The sequence below is a fragment of the Silene latifolia genome, chromosome Y (genome assembly GCF_048544455.1).
Source record: "Silene latifolia isolate original U9 population chromosome Y, ASM4854445v1, whole genome shotgun sequence".
Lineage (NCBI taxonomy): Eukaryota > Viridiplantae > Streptophyta > Magnoliopsida > Caryophyllales > Caryophyllaceae > Silene > Silene latifolia.
In genome coordinates, this window is record NC_133538.1 from 357,672,485 (window position 1) to 357,695,246 (window position 22,762).

Here is a 22,762-nt window from a genome sequence, read left to right on the forward strand (position 1 = left end):
ACTGGGAGCATTCTGGAGCAGTTTATAAGTCGTTGTATACATTTTTGCCTAATAAAGTGTTTTTTGTAGGGAACAATTGGCAGTATTTACCGACTTTTTTTCGTGTCACGGGAAGACATGTTAACCCTCGAACCTGGATAGGAAGTTATGTCTTCTGTTATTGATTGTTGGTGCTTACTAATCAATACAACGATGTATGACCAAACTGCAACAGTTGCATCCTCTCGTTGTTTCTTCGGGCTTAGTCACACCATACGTGTCCTATCCTCACTCAATTCTATTTGTATAGTTTTCACTTTAATTGTAACGTAAGTGTGTAACTTTAATAGCACTGCCCTTTGTTTGAACAGAGTGCTGCCCTGGATATTTGGAACGCCAAGAAGAAGGGAATAGTTCTTGAAAGAAGAGTTGACATCTGGTCTGGGTGGGATGCTTAGATTCAATCCTGTGTGTCTCCATTTCAACTTCATTTGATATGGTAAGTGTAAATGTGATCATATGGAAAGTGTAAATGTGATTAAATAGAAAGTGTAAATGTGATCATATGGAAAGTGTAAATGTGATTAAATAGAAAGTGTAAATGTGATTAAATAGAAAGTGTAAATGTGATCATATGGAAACTGTAAATGTTATTAAATAGAAAGTGTAAATGTGACTAAATAGTAAGTATAAATGTTATCATATGGAAAGTGTAAATGTTATGGAAAGTGTAAAGGTGATTAAATAGAAAGTGTAAATGTGATTAAATAGAAAATGTAAATGTGATAATATTGATAGTGTAAATGTTATAATATGGAAAGTGTAAATGTGATGATATAGATAGTGTAAATGTGTTTACAAGCAAAGTCTAAATGTGATTAAATAGAAAGTGTAAATGTGATTAAATAGAATGTGTAAATGTGATGATATGAATAGTGTAAATGTTATATTATTAAAAGTGTAAATGTGATGATATGGAAAGTGTAAATGTGATGATAGAGATAGTATAAATGTGATCATATGCAAAGTGTAAATGTGAACTATTGTTAAGTGTAACTGTTGTAGCTTTGTTCTCACAAACTCCAGGTCTTCATCCCGATTTTACCTGGCAATAATGATCATTACAGCTGTGCTTGCATAAACTTCGCATCTGAGCAGATAAAGTATCTGGACAACCGTTATTACGATGATGATTTTGAAAAGCTTCCATATTTTGGAATTGCGCGTCTTGCGGTAATAACGATAAACAGTATTCATAAATTAACTTTAGTGTATATGTATTCTGGAAATGTAAATGTTGTATTTAAATTGACTATTTTTTTTTTAACTTTACAGTGTGATCTAATGGGCAAGTTTCTGTAGTCTAAAGGGATTGCCAAAGGTTCAAAGGTCGGCGGGTTTAATTTTGTCAATATAGAATTTAAATGGCAAGGTACGAGTTATTCGAGGTTTGACTGCGGAATTTACATGATGATACACATGTTGTTTTTCTGTGGGAAACCTTTTTTACTGTGCCTTAGGGGTGAGGGACGTTATTAACCTCATCCGGGCTGAAGTTGTCTCGATCCTTGTCCTGAGTGACCTTAATAAAGTGAGGGAAGACGTGCGGCAAAGTATATCCCAATTCAAGGAAACGCATGCTCATGTTCTGAATCCGGGCTCGAATGCTGCTCAGAACCGGAGTATGGACGATGAGGAAGAGATTACTAACAGTAAGCGGCCCCATATCTCAAACCCACCCCCTAACCATGAATAAGGAAGCCCCATGGTCACACCTGTAGTCATACTTGTGGAAGGGAGCCCTGTGGTCATACCTCCACCCGTGCAGTTTTCAGGAAGCCAACCCATGTCAGCCGTGAGGAGCCGCCCTCGGGGCGGGGGGGATGGTCTGGGATGCTCACTCGGTTATGGGGCTGCTGGTACTCAGACTCTTGTTGTCTCCACCTTCTTATGAAACAATCAAGCTTTGGTCAGGGGTGTATGATCGTATCGAAAGCATGTGGTGGACTATTGCTTCTTAGATGACCACAACTTTGAAAATACGTTAGTATCTCTCAAAATGTTAAAACGTGTTCAATTAATTACGATATTGACGTTTTAATCAAATTCTATATTTAATTGATTACTATACGTGGGTTTCACTGCAGCGAATCAATATCTTGGTTCAATAGGCATGTTGTGCTATGCCGGTCAAACATTATGTCCATGCTTCCTGAGGTTGTTATGTCGCCAGTTGTGATTGAGTCCTGGGCTATGTTGCTCAACCACTTGGAGTCGGCAGAATACTTACTTCCAAGGATGGCCTTCTTTGGGTTACGTCATATGGTACACCCCCCCAAAGCCTAAAAGTCATACATTAATTTCCTGGTTATTATGTAGTCTCAGTCACTTCTGTGAACAGGAGTGTATCATGCAGCTGTTTGATATACCTGAACCAGGTTCACAGTCTAATACCATTAATGATCGGCTGTACCTAATTTGGGATACCTTCATCCGGGATTGTGATAAAACTTTCAACCTGAATGCTGATTTTATCTTCATACCTGTCAACATTGGTGGGCACTTTTCATGCGTATGTCTAAATTTCATAGCGCAGATGGTCGATCTCCTTGACTACCAACCTCATCCCAACTGGGACCAGTCTTGAATGTGCAAAGTTACTCGTCTAGTTGTAAGTCTGATGCCAATAAATCACATTCGAATAGGATGAACAATATATTGTTTATTTAATTTTACGTGCTTTCATTGCAGGCATCAGCTATGAGCGATTATTTAGATGCTAGAACCGTCGAAAGGGGATACCACATTACTAGCTTTAAGATTCGGCAAATCCCGTTCAGGCGGCAAATACCCCTTCCTAACATAACAGAATCTGGGATATTCAATATGATGTATATGCTGATGTACGAGGGTGAACCTTTTGAGCATCCAGACTAGGAGAGGAAGAGGAATCGACGGTACTTGGTAGTCGAGTTTGTGGCGACCCTTGTACTAGCTGACATAAATATCAACAGAGACATTTTTATGGCGAAGGTGAACAAGTTTATAGCTTGAAAAGATGAATTATGGGGGAAGTTACAAAAGAAGCGCAAAGTGAAGAATGTTTTGGGGAAACAATAAACCATTTGTGGACATGTTATCGTTTTTTTTTTTTTTGTGGTAACAAACTATTCGTATTTTGGTGTAAATGTTGAAGCTATTGTCTGTAATGTTATTGGTCTTTTGTGGACATGTCAATCAGTTGTTATGATAATTTACAATCAATTGAAATTCATTTTTAGTTTCGTTTAGATGAAAGTGTTATTGAAAGCGTAGATGTGGTCAGATAGGAAGTGTAAATGTGATTAATTGGTAAGTATGAATGATATCACTCTGGAAGTGTATATCTGTCATACATATGAAAGTGTTATTGAATGTGTTAGGAAAGGTTAGATGTGATTACATCGCAAGTGTAAATGTGACGATATTCAAAGTCTAAATGTGTCATTCACATGAAAGTTTCATTGAAAGTTAAATGTGGTCAGATGGGAAAGTGTAAATGTGATGAAATGAGAAGTATAAATGTTATCACACTAAAAGTGTAAATGTGTCATTCACATAAAAGTTTTATTGAAAGTTAAATGTGGTCAGATGAGAAAGTGTAAATGTGATGAAATGGGAAGTGTAAATGTGATGAAATGGGAAGTGTAATGTGATGAAATGGGAAGTGTAAATGTTATCACACTGAAAGTGTAAATGTGTCATTCACATGAAAGTTTCATTGAAAGTTAAATGTGTTCGTATGGGAAAGTGTAAATGTGATGAAATGGGAAGTGTAAATGTTATCACACTGAAAGTGTAATTGTGTCATACACATGAAAGTTTCATTGAATGTGTAAGGAAGGGTTAGATTTGATTTAATCATAAGTATAAATGTTACTTCAAATAACATTGTCAATTCAAATAAGTTCATGGAACACAATGTTTGGAAATCCAATAAAATAGAGACATTTTGGTCTTATGATAGTGTAACTCTGACGCTTTCACTGGGTAACTTTGTTACTCAAAGTTACACCAACAGTAGTTGAAAGTGACGCTGCCATGAGACCAATTCCTAATCCCTCGTTCCAGTGATAGCACATCAAAGTTTAAAGTTACACATTCAAAATATAAAAACTGCATTATCACTGTTGTGACGTCTATTGTTCTTGTGATTCCAGATCTTCCTCCTCCTCTCCTGCATCTTCTTCTTGGTCAGACGACCCCTCGCACAATGGTGTGTGTTCTGAAAAGGGGTTAGGGCAGTTCCTCTTGTCGTGATTTGTCATTCTCTTGCAATTCTTACACTTGCGTTTGGGTTTTCTAGCCAAGGCCAGTGCTTTTGCTTTGGTTGACAACATTCTTTTACCGCTACCCTTGTTTTTTGAATTCTTAGGTGGGATAATCGTCACCACCTCACTGGCCGTACAATGCAAAATTTTCTCCATTTGTTGATTTTTATTCAACACTTCCTCTAACGATGATAGATTATCCTTAAATCCCCTAATTATAGCGGAGAAGCATTCAACATCAGTCACACCTTTGCCTCGAAGGAGCCCTACGGTCTGATGAACCTCTGACCACATTATTGACATTGCAATTTATTTTCCATCCATGATTTCCATGTTGTCTGTCCCTTCACCATTACAATTGAACATCCTTAATCGGAGACACTCTTTCGTCCATCTTTTTATAACATAATCGTCTGGTATAATCTTCATCCCATTTGCTGAAAAAATCCATATTATATGGCGGCATAGGATGCCGGTTCTTTCAAACATTGTACAATTGCAGCTTGCTTTACGTTTACCTGGGTCATCAGTTAAGGCTATCATGTAAGTGTGAATGTTACAAATAGTGTAAGTGTAAATTTGTTTTTATTGAAGTATATGTAGAATGTAAGTGAAAATGTCATTACATGTAAATGTCTAATGTAAATGTAAATGTAAACGACAAAAAGTAATTAGTAATCCTTAATTACCTGGACTGTATGCAACTTCAAAATTCTTTCCCCTCGACGAATCTTTGACAGTAGTTACCTCTAGCTCATCTCTCTGAGTGAAACCTCCGGTTCTATATGTATCAATTGAGTATATGGCCTCTTCCTTGAAGGTGTTGAAAGCTGAATTGGTGTACACCTTTACACCATGACTCTCTAACGCCGGATGTGTTGATGTCTTTGGGTACGAGTGCTTATCATTGTTGTCAAGCTGCTTTTGTGTATGTCTTTGTTGGTCCATAGAGCTCTCAAAAAGAATCTAAAACTCAACCAATGTTCCAGACTTATGCTCAAACCTCTTAAAAAAGCTATTTTTGCTCTCTGATCTTTGAGTCGTCCCCATAACAGACGCTATCTTTAAGTCTCTGCAATGTGCCATCACCCACTGTCCCCTTAAAGCATATGATACGTGCATTTTATATAGTCCTTTTTGGCCTTTTTATGCACGTATTTCTATGCTATTATCGTAGTTTTATGCTATGAAATGCCCCGAATATGGTACTTTGGTTTGTTTTGTTCTATTTGCAGGAATGGACCAGAAAGTAGTTAAATCGAGCCTTTTACTGTCCTTTTTGCATGCATTTTGAGGAAGAGTGAATTTGGAGCGGAAATATTGCTGTCTCGGGATGCGTGAAGCCATTTCGGGAGCTAAAAAGACAAGTCAAAGCTGAAACTAACGAGATTATGAGCTGCTGAAGTTAGATATCATTCGATCGAGTACTTTACTAGTCGATCGAGTGGTTTTGGATAACATAAATGTTCGATCGAACACTTTACTTAGTCGATCGAACAGTGTCTATTTAGTGTTTACTCGATCGAGTAGATTTTCTACTCGATCGAAAGGTTTGAGTCTGATTCTGCTCGATCGAGTTGTTTTGAATCACTCGATCGAGTGGTTTCTCTTATGGGCATGGGCTCTTTGCTTTATTTCGTTATTAGGTTTAATAAAATCCTCTTTCCTATAAATAGGAAGACGATAGAACAGTTTAGGAGCTCTCTCACACACCTCTTATGATTCTAATACACTGTTTTCGTTACTTTTTGCCCTGCTTCTCATTTTCCGGATCTTTTCCACTGTAACATTCTTTCTTTCTCTTTTATCTTTTATTTAATTAATGGTTATTGTTCTTCTACCCTTTATTCTTGTTCTTCCCTTTATTTATGTCTAGCTAATTTTGCAACTTGGATTAGGTGATTCGATGAATGAATGTTAATTGCTAATTAGGTTTATAGATTTGTCGTTGTTGTTTTAGTCTATGTTGTTAATCACTACTATAATTGTATCCTGCTAGTTGAGTCGACACAACTAGCCTTTTAACATTGGTAAGCCTTGACCTAGACCGGAAGGTTGGAAGGGGTGAGACCTACAGTGAACAATAGGATGCTTTAGTGAGGACGGAAGTTTAGGTAATAGCATTTTAGGGCGAATTGAGACCGGAAGGAGATATTCGTTGCCCCTTAGACCGACACATCGACTAATTTGTGACCTTAGCTGCGATTGACTGATAGTCATCGATGACCCGAAATCCTAGTTTCATTTCTCTTACTGTTAATCCCTCTTTTTATTTCCTCTTGCCTATATCTCAGTAGTTTAATTCAATCATTTCAAACCCCCACACTGTGACATCAGACAGACCGAGTAGATAAGTGAATAGTGACCGCCTCCTTGTGGAGATCGACCCTACTTACCGCTGACTTCTGTTAGTAGTAGCTAGGTATTTATTTTTTGTACTGAAACGACGGTATCAAATTTTTGCGCCGTTGCCGGGGACGCAATTATTTATTTACTTGTTTTTATTTTGTCTGTTTTTAGCCTCAAGGAATTTATTCCTTGAGGCCATTCTCGTCTTTTTTCTTTAGTGTTGTTTTGATAGGTCTTACAGGTCCTACCTAGACAGTTCTAGGTAAAAGATCGTCAAAGGGAAGGCTTGAGTACCTTTGACCCATCACCTATGTTTTATTATATGGCGCAACAGGTGATTTACTGTGGGAGATGTGGTGCTGCTGAGCACAATGCAGCTAATTGCATGGCAGAGAACGACGAGGTCTACGCGTTCAAGCAGCATAGACGAGCTAGTCAACCTTTTGTAGTTGTGCCGCCATATCTGCCCTATCAACGAGGCTACCAACAGCCTCCATTTATCTGGCCACCACAACAAGAAGCTCCTCCTCCTGATAAGCAGAAAGAAGAGATTGCTGAGTTGAAGTCTTTATTGAAGGCACTTGCACTCAAAAGGCAAGAATATGATAGACAGGTTTGTGCGCAAATTGATGAGCTCGAGTCTGAAATAGCTCAGCCAGCCGCTGAGTCGAAAATTAGGTAACTAGAGGAAGCATGCGTTACCTACGCAGAGAGTGGTTTTTCCCATGAAGAACCCGTGCTACCTAATGCTCATGACTGGGATGACTCGGATTGCGAAGTTCTATCAGTTAGTGACGCTTCAGACGAGGATTTTAGCACTGCAGAGCAAAAATCACTCGATCGAGTGAAATATATTGTTCGATCGAGTGAAATATCAGAAGAAGTGTTCGATCGAGCAGAAAATTCTACTCGATCGAACAGCTGTTTAGAGGGAGTACTCGATCGAGCTATTCCAAGTGCTCGATCGCGTGATTATCAAGTGGAAAGTTTCCGATCGAGTAAAAATTCTGCTCGGTCTGGTAGTTTCGCCAGCGAGAGCAATGATTTGTTACTTGGGTTCATTTTAGACGACAATTTTGATGACGACAATGGTTATGGTGAGTCTCCCCTTTTCAAAGCCGAGCTAGATGCGCTTGAGGTTGTGATTTACGGGACGGTTTCCACAGAGGAGGCAGCTGAGTCAGTGATTGCTCCTAACACGGATGAGGTAGTATATTCTTTTGTCAATGATTCCGACATTGAGAGCAACCAACCCGAGGTAGTAGACGATAATTCTATTATTTTTTGTTTAAATAGTACATTCCCCCATTCGACTCATGCTTTGTATTTTAATACTATACCCCCTCCTAGTTGGACGAGTAATTTAATAGTTTTTCACCGTACTTATCGTCACAAACTTGTTAATCTGAAATGGAGCCCTAAATCATTATTAATTGCTCCTGAGCTCCTTTATTTTATTGACAAATTTAGGAGCTCTCATAGGAAATTTGTTAGGCTTAAACAGTTGTACATTTTAATTTTCTATATCTTTATTCCATTATGGTGCTACTTATGCTCTTGTGTAGCACATGCGCAGGTATATGATCTCATGCTAAGGGCTTTGAGCTGTTTTGATTGTGACTAAAAAGAGCAGCTGGATGAAAAAGAAGGTCGAGATAGGACCTGTCTGAAACTAGCGCTACCCGGGAGGTAACCCGGAGTTTTTTTTATCTTTAATTGTTTTCGAACATTACATTTTATTTCAGTTTTAGTTTTAATAAATGGTCTTCGTACCATAGACTATTCGTCTAAGCTTATTTTGTTAGTTTTGCAGGCTATTTTTATGCGTCTTTGCAGGAATCCACTGAGGATGACTCGATCGAGTACTTTTTGTACTCGATCGAGAACTTTTGCTGCTAATTTCACTCGATCGAGTATTTATTCTACTCGATTGAGTACCTGCAAAGAGAGAAGTCTTCGATCGACCACTATTCTTCTTCGATCGAGTGCTTTTGGACGCCCAATGCTTGGATTTGCTTCTTGTGACGGTGTTTGGCAGCTGTTTGCGGCCTCCTACGTTGCTGGCTGGTTTGGGGAGGTCCCTACTTCGCATATTCTTGTAAGCTTTTCCGCATCTCCACTCTCTCCTTTTCAGTTTGCATTTTCTTCCCTTATTTTTGAGTACAATGAGGGCATTGTACGGTTCAGTTTGGGGAGGTTATGCATCCATATTTGTGTCTGCATCTCGTCTTTATTTGCATTTCTGTTATCACATTTAATTTCTGTATGCATTGTTGTTTATTTTTATAAAATTCAAAAATTCCAAATAAAAAATTGAAAAATTTCGAAAAATTCAAAAATTTCACGTTTATTTTAGCATATAGGTTGAGTCGGAACGGTATATTTCTATGATGATATTGCACTGAAATTGTCTTTTTGCTTAAGCCCTGCATTTAAACTAATTATCTTTTTAGCTTTGTCTTTTTCTATACCTACGAGTTAATGTTAAAATTTAGCTGTACGAATAGACTTGACCTGAAAATTTTGGCAACCTACTTATAATTTCTAAGATTTAGAGCCGTATAAACTGGTGTCATTTATGACCAGTTTCATGTAGAATTGTGAGTAGTTACTCCTTGCATAGCATGTTCATCAATTTTCACGTATATGAAATTCAATTGCTTGTTGCCTGCATACATTCGGGTTAGTGGTTGGTGTCACATGCAGGGAGGTGCTTACAATTTCCCTTTCTTTCATTTTTACCCATTTAACTCCACATTAGCCAAATTTGCCTGTTGACCCTTAACTACATTCCAAATTTAGCCTGCCTTGCCAAGCTAGTTTAGATTGTTTTGCGGTATATAATTTATTGTGCCAAGTTTGGCTTGTATTTGATGATTAGGAGTTAAAAAAAAAGAAGAAAAAAAGAGAAGGGAACCGTGGAAAATAGAAAAAGAAAAAAGAAAAAAAAGATGTTGTTTGATGAGACGGTTTTGCTCCTATGCTTTATTTACATTAATTGAGGAGTATTTTCAGTTCGGTTTGGTGAGTTTTGTGCCAAATGAAGGGCACTCATGCTTAATCCTATAATTGAGTTGGGAATGGATGTTGTTATATGGTTTGTTTAGGTACTAGCTTAATCACCTATACTTCCACATTCCCATAAATGTTCTTGCTTTTCTTGCCCATTGCCTCACTTTACCATATTTTTGTAAGCCCTCGGCTGTGACATGACCTTGTTTGGTTGGAATGTATGTACGGTAGCTAGAATTGTCTATCATATTAGTTGCATGCATGTTTAAGTGGGTCGTAGTCTAGGTGAGCAACTATTTTTCTTTCTCTCTGACATATATATGCTTACCCTTTGCTTCATGAGAGAAGAGTGACCCGTGAGAGTCCATCATTAAAGGTCTTGCAAGGTCAACGGTTCAGCTTTATTATAAACATCCTATAACTCGTTTGCATTTGACTATTTGCTATAAGTGTTAGTTTGCTTGCAGTAAATTGGTTTAAGTGGGCGTTTGTAGCTAGCTCTGAGTTATCTTTTCCGTTCCATTAGTTTGCATTTAGTTACTCGAGGATGAGTAAAGGTTTGGTTTGGGGAGATTTGATACGTGCATTTTATATAGTCCTTTTTGGCCTTTTTATGCACTTATTTCTATGCTATTATCGTAGTTTTATGCTATGAAATGCCTCGAATATGCTACTTTGGTTTGTTTTGTTCTATTTGCAGGAATGGACCAGAAAGTAGTGAAATCGAGCCTTTTACTGTCCGTATTGCATGCATTTGGAGGAAGAGTGAATTTGGAGCGGAAATATTGCTGTCTCGGGATGCGTGAAGCCACTTCGGGGGCTAAAAAGACAAGTCAAAGCTGAAACTAACGAGATTATGAGCTGCTGAAGTTAGATATCATTCGATCGAGTACTTTACTAGTCGATCGAGTGGTTTTGGATGGAATAAATGTTCGATCGAACACTTTCCTTAGTCGATCGATTAGTGTCAATTTAGTGTTTACTCGATCGAGTAGATTTTCTACTCGATCGAAAGGTTTGAGTCTGATTCCGCTCGATCGAGTTGTTTTGAATCACTCGATCGAGTGGTTTCTCTTATGGGCTTGGGCTTTTTGCTTTATTTCGTCATTAGGTTTAATAAAATGGTCTTTCCTATAAATAGGAAGACGATAGAACAGTTTAGGGGCTCTCTCACACACCTCTTATGATTCTAATACATTGTTTTCGTTACTTTCTGCTCTGCTTCTCATTTTCCGGATCTTTTCCACTGTAACTTCCTTTCTTTCTCTTTTATCTTTTATTTAATTAATGCCTATTGTTCTTCTACCCTTTATTCTTGTTCTTCCCTTTATTTATGTCTAGCTAATTTCACTGCTAGGATTAGGTGATTCGATGAATGAATGTTAATTGCTAATTAGGTTTATAGATTTGTCGCTGTTTTTTTAGTCTATGTTGTTAATCACTGCTATAATTGTATCCTGCTAGTTGAGTCGACACAACTAGCCTTTTAACATTGGTAAGCCTTCACCTAGACCGGAAGGTTGGAAGGGGTGAGACCTACAGTGAACAATAGGATGCTTTCGTGAGGACGGAAGTTAAGCGAATAGCATTTTAGGGCGAATTGAGACCGGAGGGAGATATTTGTTGCCCCGTAGACCGACACATCGACGAATCTGTGACCTTAGCTGCGATTGACTGATAGTCATCGATGACCCGAAATCCTAGTTTCCTTTCTCTTACTATTAATCCCTCTTTTATTTCCTCTTGCCTATATATCAGTAGTTTAATTCAATCATTTCAAACCCCCACACTGTGACATCAGACAGACCGAGTAGACAAGTGAATAGTGACCGCCTCCCTGTGGAGATCGACTCTACTTACCGCTGACTTCTGTTAGTAGTAGCTAGGTATTCATTTTTGGTACTGAAACGACGATATCAGCATACGTGTCCGCAAACCAATCATTGGCACCAAGACCATGAGCTTCAATAATTTGATCCCAGATAGCATCAAATTCTGCTGCTTCAAGCTCCTCGCCCCATATAATTTCATTAACTTTCCCCATGAAGTCAGAATAATCACTCCTAGACACACCAAACTTAATGGGCACTTTGTTCATTATATGCCACATACAAAACTGATGCCGCGATGTCTTGAAAACAAGAGGGAAATATTTGATAATACCCGGGTCCTGATCTGTAATTATGTATTCGGGTTCCTTCCTCCCCCATTGCATGTAAAAACCGGTTGAAAACCCAATTAAATGACTCATAATCTTTCCTTACAATTAGAGCCCCACAGAACGTCATTGATCGTTTATGGTGATCCACACCGGTGTACGGTGTGAAAACCATAGAATACTTATTTGTGGAGTAACTTGGGTGGAATGACACCGTATCACCAAATATCTTGTAGTTCTCTCAGGCAGTACTGTCTGCCCATATAGCCCTACGTAGGCTGCCATCATCGTCAATATCGTAGTCAAAGTAGAAACCTATTCTTGTTTCAGTCATTTCCTTAAAATAGCCTACGAACAACTGACCATCACGTTCATGAATGAAACATTAAACATCCCTATGGAAGTTCTTAAAATCATTTAAGCTTACTCCAATGTTTTCGAAACCATTCACGTGTTCTTTGCAGATTTTGTAGGTCCTTGTTGCTGCTATCTTCAGCTGTCAATTAATTGTTGGAATATGTGTCCTCCGACAATAATGCGATCACAACTATCGATCATGATGATCACATGTTTAAGTCTCATTTTAAGAATACATGTGGGATGTAATATTTTACAGTCAACTGGTCCACACATATCGGTAATGATTGGCTGACTAGAGTTTGACATTACTATCGTGCGACGGTGGTGATTAGTTGATCCCCTTAGGTCATACCTAAAGGGTGACACTCTTAATTGATTATTTAATTATCGTATGTTGATACGGGTTAATTAAATTGCTTAAAATTGACGGACAATTTTGTGATTATTATTGACGTGTCTTATTGTAATTCGATTAAATAAGATACGGTCTAAGTAATCAAATTGTTTTATTACTTAGATAAAATTATTGTTTACGAAAAAATTGAAACTGAATGAATAATTTATTATAAATACAAGACGTTGTGATTTATAATTGATAAACCGTTTTGGTACAAGTAATTATGAACTACTAAGTCGATTTTGTACATGACTTATTTTTATTAATACGTTGATTTTTATTATGTTAAAAATACATTACAATTACACATGACTAGTAACATGTGACAATTGACAAATGACAAATATAAAATGGACCTCCCATTTTATATAAGTGCCGAAAATGGAGGGAGTATTAGGTTTAAATTGTGTTAATTATTTTTAAGTGGAAAACATGATGATTACAACCTAATATAGCCATGCATACCTATGATTTCTTGGGTAGAAAAACTTGCTCATGCATTGGGCATCCTCCTCCCCGCCGACCGGTTTTAGCATGGTAAAAGCCAGGGGTTTTTACTCTATTTTTCTAATATACACTACAATTACTAGTGTGTGACATTCATTCTTTTATCATCTAAAACTTATAGAAATTTTAGAGAGATAATTACTCCATTTCTTCCCTTCTCTTGGCCGAATAAACAAGAGAGCATAATAATATTTTGGGTCAATTTTTAGTAAGATTAATATTGTTCTAGATCTAATAATATTAGTCTTTTAAAAGGTTAACTTGGGTATAAACTTTTGGGAGGGATTCTATTTTGGATCCTTGTTCATCCATTATAAGGAAGCTAAAGAACAAGTGAGAAGAAGAACTCATTTGTGCCCATATATCCGAAATCCCATAGTAAGAAAGACGATTTCTTCTCTACTTTTGTTCAAGTTTGCATGCATAAGACCTAGTTTTAATTTTATGACTAAATTAAAATGTCACATACGTGGAATTAGTGAATTCTAACAAGCGGTATCATGAGCCTTAGGTTGTTTGCATGCAAATCGGTTTATAGTTTTTCCGAGTTATATGATTAACATACAAAACTAATTAGTTTGGATTTATGAAGATAAAACTTAAAATAACTTTGCATGTTAAAAGTTTCTGGTCCTAAGTGGTTTTTAGGACATTTTGGTTTATTTATGGATTTTATTGTTCATTTTATACAATATTGGCATTAAAATGTGATTTTTATGATAAAAATGTCATTTTTGGACGAAAATTAGCTAAACTTCGACTTTTTCAGTGGTTTTTGAATATATTTTCACATATATTATCTAATAATGGCCTGTAAATTTTCATGATAAAATGAGTTGTTTTGGTCGAAATATGGATTTTTCAAGTTAAAATCGTATTTAAATGGGTAAATAGGTTAATATGAGTTATATTTCGAATCTGGTCATGGAAATTTATTATGTTATCACAAGCAATTTTACAAGATGTGTGTAAAATATTTGGCTATAATGAAGTCTTTATGCATGATTTATGAATTTTGATGAAAAATCACATAAATAGTGACTATAATTAGTAATAATGCTAAAACATACTTCATGACTAAAGGAAAAAAGTCACATGTTTCATTTTATCATATATTTCAGATATAAAAGTGAAAAGTTGATGAATATAATTTTTCTCATATTTTTATGGTCATAATTGTTAAAACCGATAAACAGCAACATTGTTTTTCTCGATAAATTTTCGAAATTTTTAACCTAAGTTCTGAACATTATGAGTGTCATGGTATTTTTCCAGAATATTCATGAGTTTAAATTTCAAATTTTGAAATTATTTGAAATTTTTATGATTTAATTTGAAGTTTATAGCAATTTTGTAATTTTTACGTCCATTTATGAACAATATTAAGAAATCTAGGTTAATTATTGTCAAAATGTAAGTGGAGACTAATTTTGAGTCCTAAGATGTTTAGGGTAATTAACTTGTACGTAAATATGAATTTATTTAATTATTGTGATTTTAAAAGGTTAAATAGCGCAAATCCGTAAAAATCGATTAATATACGATATTGGCTCTTTAAAGGCGATTTAGCATAAAATTGACCATGTTCATACATATTATAATGCTGAATTTTATTTATGATTGTCATATTTTAATTTTATGTAATTTTTGAATTATGTAATTTTACTTAGTATGGCCTTAGTTTTAATTGATATTACCCGAAATGTATGGGAATATCGATTCGGTTGTAATTATTGTGATCTCGTATCACCGTTTTGTAACTTAATAGATTTTTTTTTTATTTTAATTACAAATGTATAATAGGAAATTATGTAATTCATTTTGTAATTTATTTATTCCGGAGTACCTTGAAGACGGTGCCACTCGAGAAGGCGATCCATCAAAGAAAGTGTTGCCTTGAAATGCGTGCCAAGACCGAAGTTCAAGGGACCAAAGGAGTTGGTTTCTGAATTTGTAATAGTTTATTAGATTTACTATTTTAGGAAGGCCATACTAGGATTTTTATTTTTATGCTTTGCATTTTATTTATATGTTGCATGCATCGCTAAATCGCCATAACTAAATATGCATTTTAAATCGAGTAAATCGACCGTGTCAATTACAATTATCGTAGTTCACCGCTTTAGTTCACTTAAAACATGATAGATAATAAATTGACATGACCTCTCGCTAAAATTAACAATTGAGACCGAGCCTTACCAAAAAGTAGAAACCATGAAAACCTATTTCGTGAGGGAGTGCACTCGGCCTTACCGGGGTACAAACCTTGCTACGTAGGGGACGTGGGTGATAAATGTCAACCCACCGAATTTATAAAGATAAGGGTTGTATTCGGCTTTACCGATGCCCAAGTTGATGTAAATTTGGATCATGGACACATTTATTCGAAATTTGGGTTGAATTCAACAAAAGTATTCTCGACGGTTGTCGGATGTGTTTCGGGCTAAAGATAAATATTAATGTAAATTTATCGACCAAGAGTTCTAAGAGTAGAATCGATTAAAGAGTTAATCCACCGAGTTATATTAATAAGGGTTGTATTCGGCTTTACCGATGCCTAAGTTAATATGAATTTGGGTCTTGGAATCATTTATCAAAGTTGGGTAGAGGTCACAAGATAAATGCAATAAAACTTGTTTAAATTAAAATTTTACGAGTGTTATTATTATTTTAAAACGACAAGTGTTTTATTCCTTCTATTTTGTTTTGTAGACCACTTTTATTTCACATAACAAATGGCCGCACCAAACACCAACGCCGCACCTCTCACTAATGTTTCATGGCTCCGATCCTTCATGGATCGTAGTAAACTTGAAAAGAATGGGTCAAATTTCTCCGATTGGGATGCCCAACTCAAATTAGCCGCCCAAGGTGACGACAAGCTTCGTTACCTCACCGAGGCCTCTCTACCCGAACCTAATGCTAGGTCAAGTGCCGCCACTAGGGAAGCATATGAGGCTTACCACAAAGAGTCCGCCGCTATGAAAAATGTGTTGATTTTTGCTATGGAGGCGGATCTCCAAAGGAGAGCCTTTAAAATGGGCACCGCTAATGAAATCTATTCCAAACTTGTGACAATGTTTTCACAAACATCGAGGATCGTCCAATATGAGGTGGCCTCGGCATTCTTTCATCTCGATTTTAAGGAGGGCCAAAAGGTTAGCCCTCATGTGCTCAAATTGTTGGAGCTAGTCGAGACATTGAAACTTCAAAAGGTTGAAATCCCCAAGGAGCTCATTGTTGATAGGATTCTTCACTCCTTATACAAAGTCAACTCATATGTACAATTCCGGGTGAATTTCAATATGCAAGACAAGGATGTGTCTCTTGAAGAGTTGCAGAAGTTACTTGTGCAAGCCGAAAGAGACATGGGGCTAAATGTTAACCCACCTAAGGATGTGCTTAATATAAGCACTAAGAGAAGCGGGAAGTTCAAGAAGAATGGGAAAAAGGGTAAGAGGCAAGCTCCCATGTCCACCAAGGCTAAGACTTTTGAAGCTACAACTTCCAAAACCAAGAAGGGTCCTCTTGATAAATGTCATTATTGTAATGGTGTTGGACATTGGAAGAGGAATTGTTCCAAGTATCATGGTGACATCAAAGATGGAAAGATCACTTCAGTAGGTAAATGACTATCTTTTCTTTTATGTTTCTAATTCAACTATGGTATTTTGATACAAAGTTGTGATAATGTATCCCCTTTTTATTGTAAATAGGGCCTCCTCCAAGCAAAGACAAAGGAAAAGAGAAGCAAGCTTGAGAAATCATGAAGGAGCTAGGAGTTGCTACCGATGAAGCTTGGCTTTTATTGTCTTTATTTCAATGTTATGAATTTTTAGAACTATTTTGATTTCCGTGTTCGACATGGAAATGGTTGATCCTTTATAAACAATAGTTGTATTTTGGATTATGGTGGCTTGGCTTGCAACCTAAGTCACCCCTTTTATCGTATTTATTTGTTCTAATAATTCGTCTTTATATGCTTGCATATAGAAACATATGATCATCTATTTAAAGTGATCCAATAGACAATTATAATAATGGGATTTATTATATGTCCACAAGCTTGAAGCTTGTGTATGATCAATTATAAAGTGATGTTGAGTTGATGAACTCTACTAAAGGAATGTAAATTACCAAGTACACTCATCAAATCTAAAATCTATTAGTCAATCTATGAGATAGTCCTCCTTCTACTTTAAAATCATCGCTTGTGTCTCATAAGCTATCTTTGAATATCTAGTGTATTTATTCTAAAGATAGAGTGGGAGAAAAATGAAGACACATAGGATACAAAGAATAATTTGTATGCTTGAGTAAATGAGATCTACGAAAGAAAGAATGATTTGTATACCTAAATAGATAGTATACAAGAATAGATGAGATATATGTTCTCGAATAGATGAGATCTACATGACAAAAGAGACCAAGTGAAGTAATTAAAAGAATATGTTCTTAAGATAACTACACGAGGAGACCAAAAGAAAGTTTTGATAGAAAATGACTAAAGAAGATAGAAAATGAGTAAAGAAAAGTCTCAACAAGACATTTTAAGTTGGGCTATGACCTACATATAAATAAGAATTTCAATATTGATATTTACTTAAGAGCCTAAATGAAACAAAGTTGCATCCTTGAAATTAAATGAGATTTATGATTAAAAGTTGCAAAGAAAGATATGCCGATGTCTACAAGAGCTAAGTTAATTGTTAACCACGCTAGTGTCATTACTTAACCTCATTATGAAAATGAAATGGTTAAACCTTCTTCCGAAAAGGGTATTTAGAGAAGGACGTGTATTAAATGGGTTTTCACATTTAAATAATGACATTGCTACACATCATTATAAAAATGAATGAGTTAGAGATTAAAAATCTCTTTCCATAAGTTTAAGATTGAAACCTTTTCAAAATAGGTATTTTGAAAGGATATGTTGGAAACATATATGGTTTTATCTTAATAACTTGGCAAAGCAAAATGTATTTCAATTCTTGAAATGTTTCGATTGAGTAGTCAATTACGAAACATGTGGAATTGAGTGGGAGTTTTAAATTATCATGTGAAGACATGAAATTTAGTGGGAGCTATCATCTTGTAAAATTTATAACTCATTACTCATTGAGAATGACGAGCTAGTACTATCCTTCACAAAGAAGTATTTGAGTTTTCAATTCTGAATGAAAATGGACTAAGATGAATCCAATCACATCATGGGATGTTGGATAGGCATTGAGACACGTACATCAAATCAACGAGGAACGTAGGTTATTGATATCGATGAAAATGGAATTACCGTAAGCAGTCATGGTCATTCATTGAACCTAATAATGGTTGATCACATGATTAAAAATTACTAATGTTTCCGCCATTAGAATAATCATGCACATGTCCAATAATGAATCATATGCTTAAGAGCATGATGAGTCATTGGTAAGCCATAGAAGAATCGTCATGAATTCTCGAGAATAACTAATGAGCTATTCTAGTGTTTGACGGAACACTCTGTTATGTGACAAGAAGTTGCACATAGTGAAGTTTTAAAACGCGTAAGGATTTAAAAAATCCTAAGCTATTCAACCTAAAAAGAGAAATAAGAAGTTTGAAAAGATACTTGTTATAGTAAGAAGTTACTCAAAACTAGTATTTTCAAAATTTGTTAGGACTTATGAGAAGTGCTAGGCTAATCATCTTGACAATTGTTGCAAGATCCTACAAAACATATACCTGGTACATTATGAGTTGGAAAAACACTTGACCAGTGCAAGTTATATCATCCACCACAATTCGTTGGCAATGTGATAAACAACAAGAAAGTTCTTTCAAGATAAAGGACCTAAAACTAGGTTGGGAACCTAGATGTGTACTTGGTAAGGTTCATGCTATGAGAGATAACATTAATATAAAGGAAAGTGCAATACGAAAAGTATAAACACATGGACACATGGTATGTTAAACTTTTATTGTAATCAACAAGTGTTTTCACACTTATATACATCACAAGGTAGTAATATGGTATTGACTACCCGAATATGATGTCCACATTTGTCGTTTGAGTTATTATTAAATCACCAAGCACTTTGTTATATCCAAACGGGTTGTAGAGACAATTGAACCCCGTTAAAGTGAACATGGATTAACATTGTATTCGCCCATAGTCACTTACATGAGGTGATGTCTCGAAGTGACTAGAGTGTGATGCGATTGATGGCAAGTTCAAGTGCCATGGAGTCATGTGAGATGACTAGTCGATCACATAGGCAGACTGTTAGGAACACTTTGTCGGGCTAATGACCGCTTATAGAGTTCTGCTAAATTTATATAGCCTGGTCGTGGCGAGAGCTACTATAGTATTCGAATGAGTCGATTCTTTTGACTAAAGACTGTTCGCCTAAGGTGGCACAGTTTCAGATTAACTTTGATTTATGTTACTACGACATTTGTAAATAGGGTCAAATGGGCATATTTTGGGTTATGATGGATGTGGCTAGTCAAAGGGAATAAGTACGATAGGAATTGTCCACCCCTTGTCAGGGTTATAACAATATCTCAGGGCCACTCGAGGAGTAATGAACTGGAAATGCGTGGCCACGCTCGGAAGGTATCTATGGTTGATAATTCCGATCAATCAGTTATTCTCCAGATCGAGGAAACCACTCTCGATATGATCACTTGCAAGTACGACCTGAAAGACACCTTGCATTGAGTGGGAGATAGTAATAGGACAAGAGAATTGGTGACGCACACTTGTCGAGGACAAGTGGAAGATTGTTGGAATATGTGTCCTCCGACAATAATGTGATCACAACTGTCGATCATGATGATCACATGTTTAAGTCTGATTTTAAGAATACATGTGGGATGTAATATTTTACAGTTAACTGGTCCACATATATCGGTAATGATTGGCTGACTAGAGTTTGACATTACTGTCATGCGACGGTGGTGATCAGTTGATCCCCTTAGGTAATACCTAAAGGGTGACACTCTTAATTGATTATTTAATTTATCGTATGTTGATACGGGTTAATTAAATTGCTTAAAATTGACGGACGATTTTGTGAGTATTATTGACGTGACTTATTGTAATTTGATTAAATAAGATACGGTCTAAGTAATCAAATTGTTTTATTACTTAGATAAAATTATTGTTTACGAAACAATTGAAACTGAATAAATAATTTATTATAAATACAAGACTTTGTGATTTATAATTGATAAACCGTTTTGGTACAAGTAAGTATGAACTACTAAGTCGATTTTGTACATGACGTATTTTCATTAATACGTTGATTTTTAATATGTTAAAAATACATTACAATTACACATGACTAGTAACATGTGACAATTGACAAATGACAAATATAAAATGGACCTCCCATTTTATGTAAGTGCCGAAAATGGAGGGAGTATTAGGTTTAAATTGTGTTAATTATTTTTAAGTGGAAAACATGATGATTACAACCTAATATAGCCATGCATACCTATGATTTCTTGGGTAGAAAAACTTGCTCATGCATTGGGCATCCTCCTCCCCTCCGACCGGTTTTAGCATGGTAAAAGCCAAGGGTTTTTACTCTATTTTTCTAATATACACTACAATTACTAGTATGTGACATTCATTCTTTTATCATCTAAAACTTATAGAAATTTTAGAGAGATAATTACTCCATTTCTTCCCTTCTCTTGGCCGAATAAACAAGAGAGCATAATAATATTTTGGGTCAATTTTTAGTAAGATTAATATTGTTCTAGATCTAATAATATTAGTCTTTTAAGAAGTTACCTTGGGTATAAACTTTTGGGAGGGATTCTATTTTGGATCCTTGTTCATCCATTATAAGGAAGCTTAAGAACAAGTGAGAAGGAGAACTCATTTGTGCCCATATATCCGAAATCCCATAGTAAGAAAGACGATTTATTCTCTACTTTTGTTCAAGTTTGCATGCATAAGATCTAGTTTTAATTTTATGACTAAATTAAAATGTCACATATATGAATATGTTAAGTAATGGAATTAGTGAATTCTAACATTAATAACATATATGACATATATAACGAGAATGGATTTATTGAATAAGTATTGACAATGATGATATATTACTAACCCTGAGTTCAAAACGATTATCATCTTGTGATAATCTATTATGTTGAACGACAAATTCTGGAACTCTCTGTCCTTATGTGAGATAAGCTCGTGATTGTGATCCTCGTGGAATCGGTCAATTAATAGAACACCATTCTTCATATATAGTCTTATCCTCGCTTTACACCCCACTCTAGTGACTCTGGTCTTCCTCTGTGAATTCTCTCTAACTAGTCCGTCACTATGTTCTTTATTTGGCGCCTTGTGAGCGAAACCTTCTCGATTGCAAACAACAACCTTTGACTTTATCTCTCCACCACGCCAGTTTTTCGTTGTCTACCTACGCACGTCAAACCCACAAGCAATGGCGTATATCTTATAAAATTTAAATGCGTCCTCAATCCCCCGAAACTCCTGTCCGATGTACGGTGTAAACATCTTTTCAACCTCCTTGCACAATTCCTGCCTGTCAGGCTGCACTCCATTTTTGTTAAGTGAATCTGTAAATAGGACATGTCAAAACAGTTCACAGAGTGTAAATGTTAAATGCAAGTGCAAGCGTAAATATTTTAAGATATGAAGTGTAAGTGTAAATGTCATCAAATATGAAGTGTAAGTGTGAATGTTTTAAAACAATCCATTTAGCTGAGAGTGTAAATGTAAAGAGAAGTAAAGTGTAAATGTCAAATGCAAGTGTAAATGTTTTCAGATACGAAGTGTAAGTGTGAATGTTTTTAAAAACTCCATTTATCTGAGAGTGTAAATATAAAGAGAAGTAGAGTGTAAATGTCAAATGCAAGTTTAAATGTTTTCAAATATGAAGTATAAGTCTGAATGTTTTTAAACAATCCATTTATCTGAGAGTGTAAATGTAAAGAGAAGCAAAGTGTAAATGTCAGATGCAAGTGTAAATGTTTTCAGATATGAAGTGTAAGTGTGATTGCTGGTAGAAGTGGAAGTGTAAATGTCATCAGATATGAAGTGTAAGTGTGAATGTTGAGTATAAGTATAAGTGTAAGCGTAGATGTGTAAGTGTAAATGTCAAAGGTAAGTGTAAATGTCCCAAATATGATGTGTAAGTGTGATAGTGGAAGTGTAAATGTCCAAAAGTGGAAATGTAAATGTAAATCTCCCAAAATCTAAGTGTAATGTCATCAGAAATATAGTATAAGTGTGATGTTCTAAAAGTGTAAATGAGCAATATCAGTGTAAATGTTAATAGATGTGAAGTATAAATGTGATGGTCTGGCAACAATTATTAATTTTTTAAATACTTCATTAACAATGTAAGTGTAAATGATGTCAGATTTGAATTTTGATTGTGATGGCCTTTAATTTGCATAGTTTAATACGTACAATTTTGATTATGAAAAATAATCAGAAGTGAAAACTAGAACAATCTAAATTAAGTTTCATATAAAAACTCAAAACTGAATCAATGAGACCTCATTTTCATACGTTGTTAGAACTGAAAGAATAAGACAGTGTAAATGTAAATGTAAAGATAAGGACAGTGTAAATGTGATGGTATGAATGTGTAAATGTAAACGTTGTCAGATAAGGACAATCAAAATTAAGTTTCATATGAAAACTCGATACTCAAAACT

At 35.7% G+C, this 22,762-nt stretch overlaps 1 protein-coding gene across 1 annotated transcript; it reads right to left on the reverse strand.

Moving 5' to 3' along the window:
* Positions 1-4,598: 4,598 nt before the first annotated feature.
* LOC141631685 (protein FAR1-RELATED SEQUENCE 9-like) lies at positions 4,599-11,938 on the reverse strand. Its single transcript, XM_074444323.1, has 4 exons — positions 11,814-11,938; positions 11,554-11,713; positions 4,979-5,255; positions 4,599-4,825 (listed from the first exon to the last, which is right to left on the reverse strand). Exons 1-4 carry the CDS (start codon positions 11,936-11,938, stop codon positions 4,599-4,601), a joined length of 789 nt encoding a protein of 262 aa, XP_074300424.1.
* Between the last annotated feature and the right edge of the window lie 10,824 nt (positions 11,939-22,762).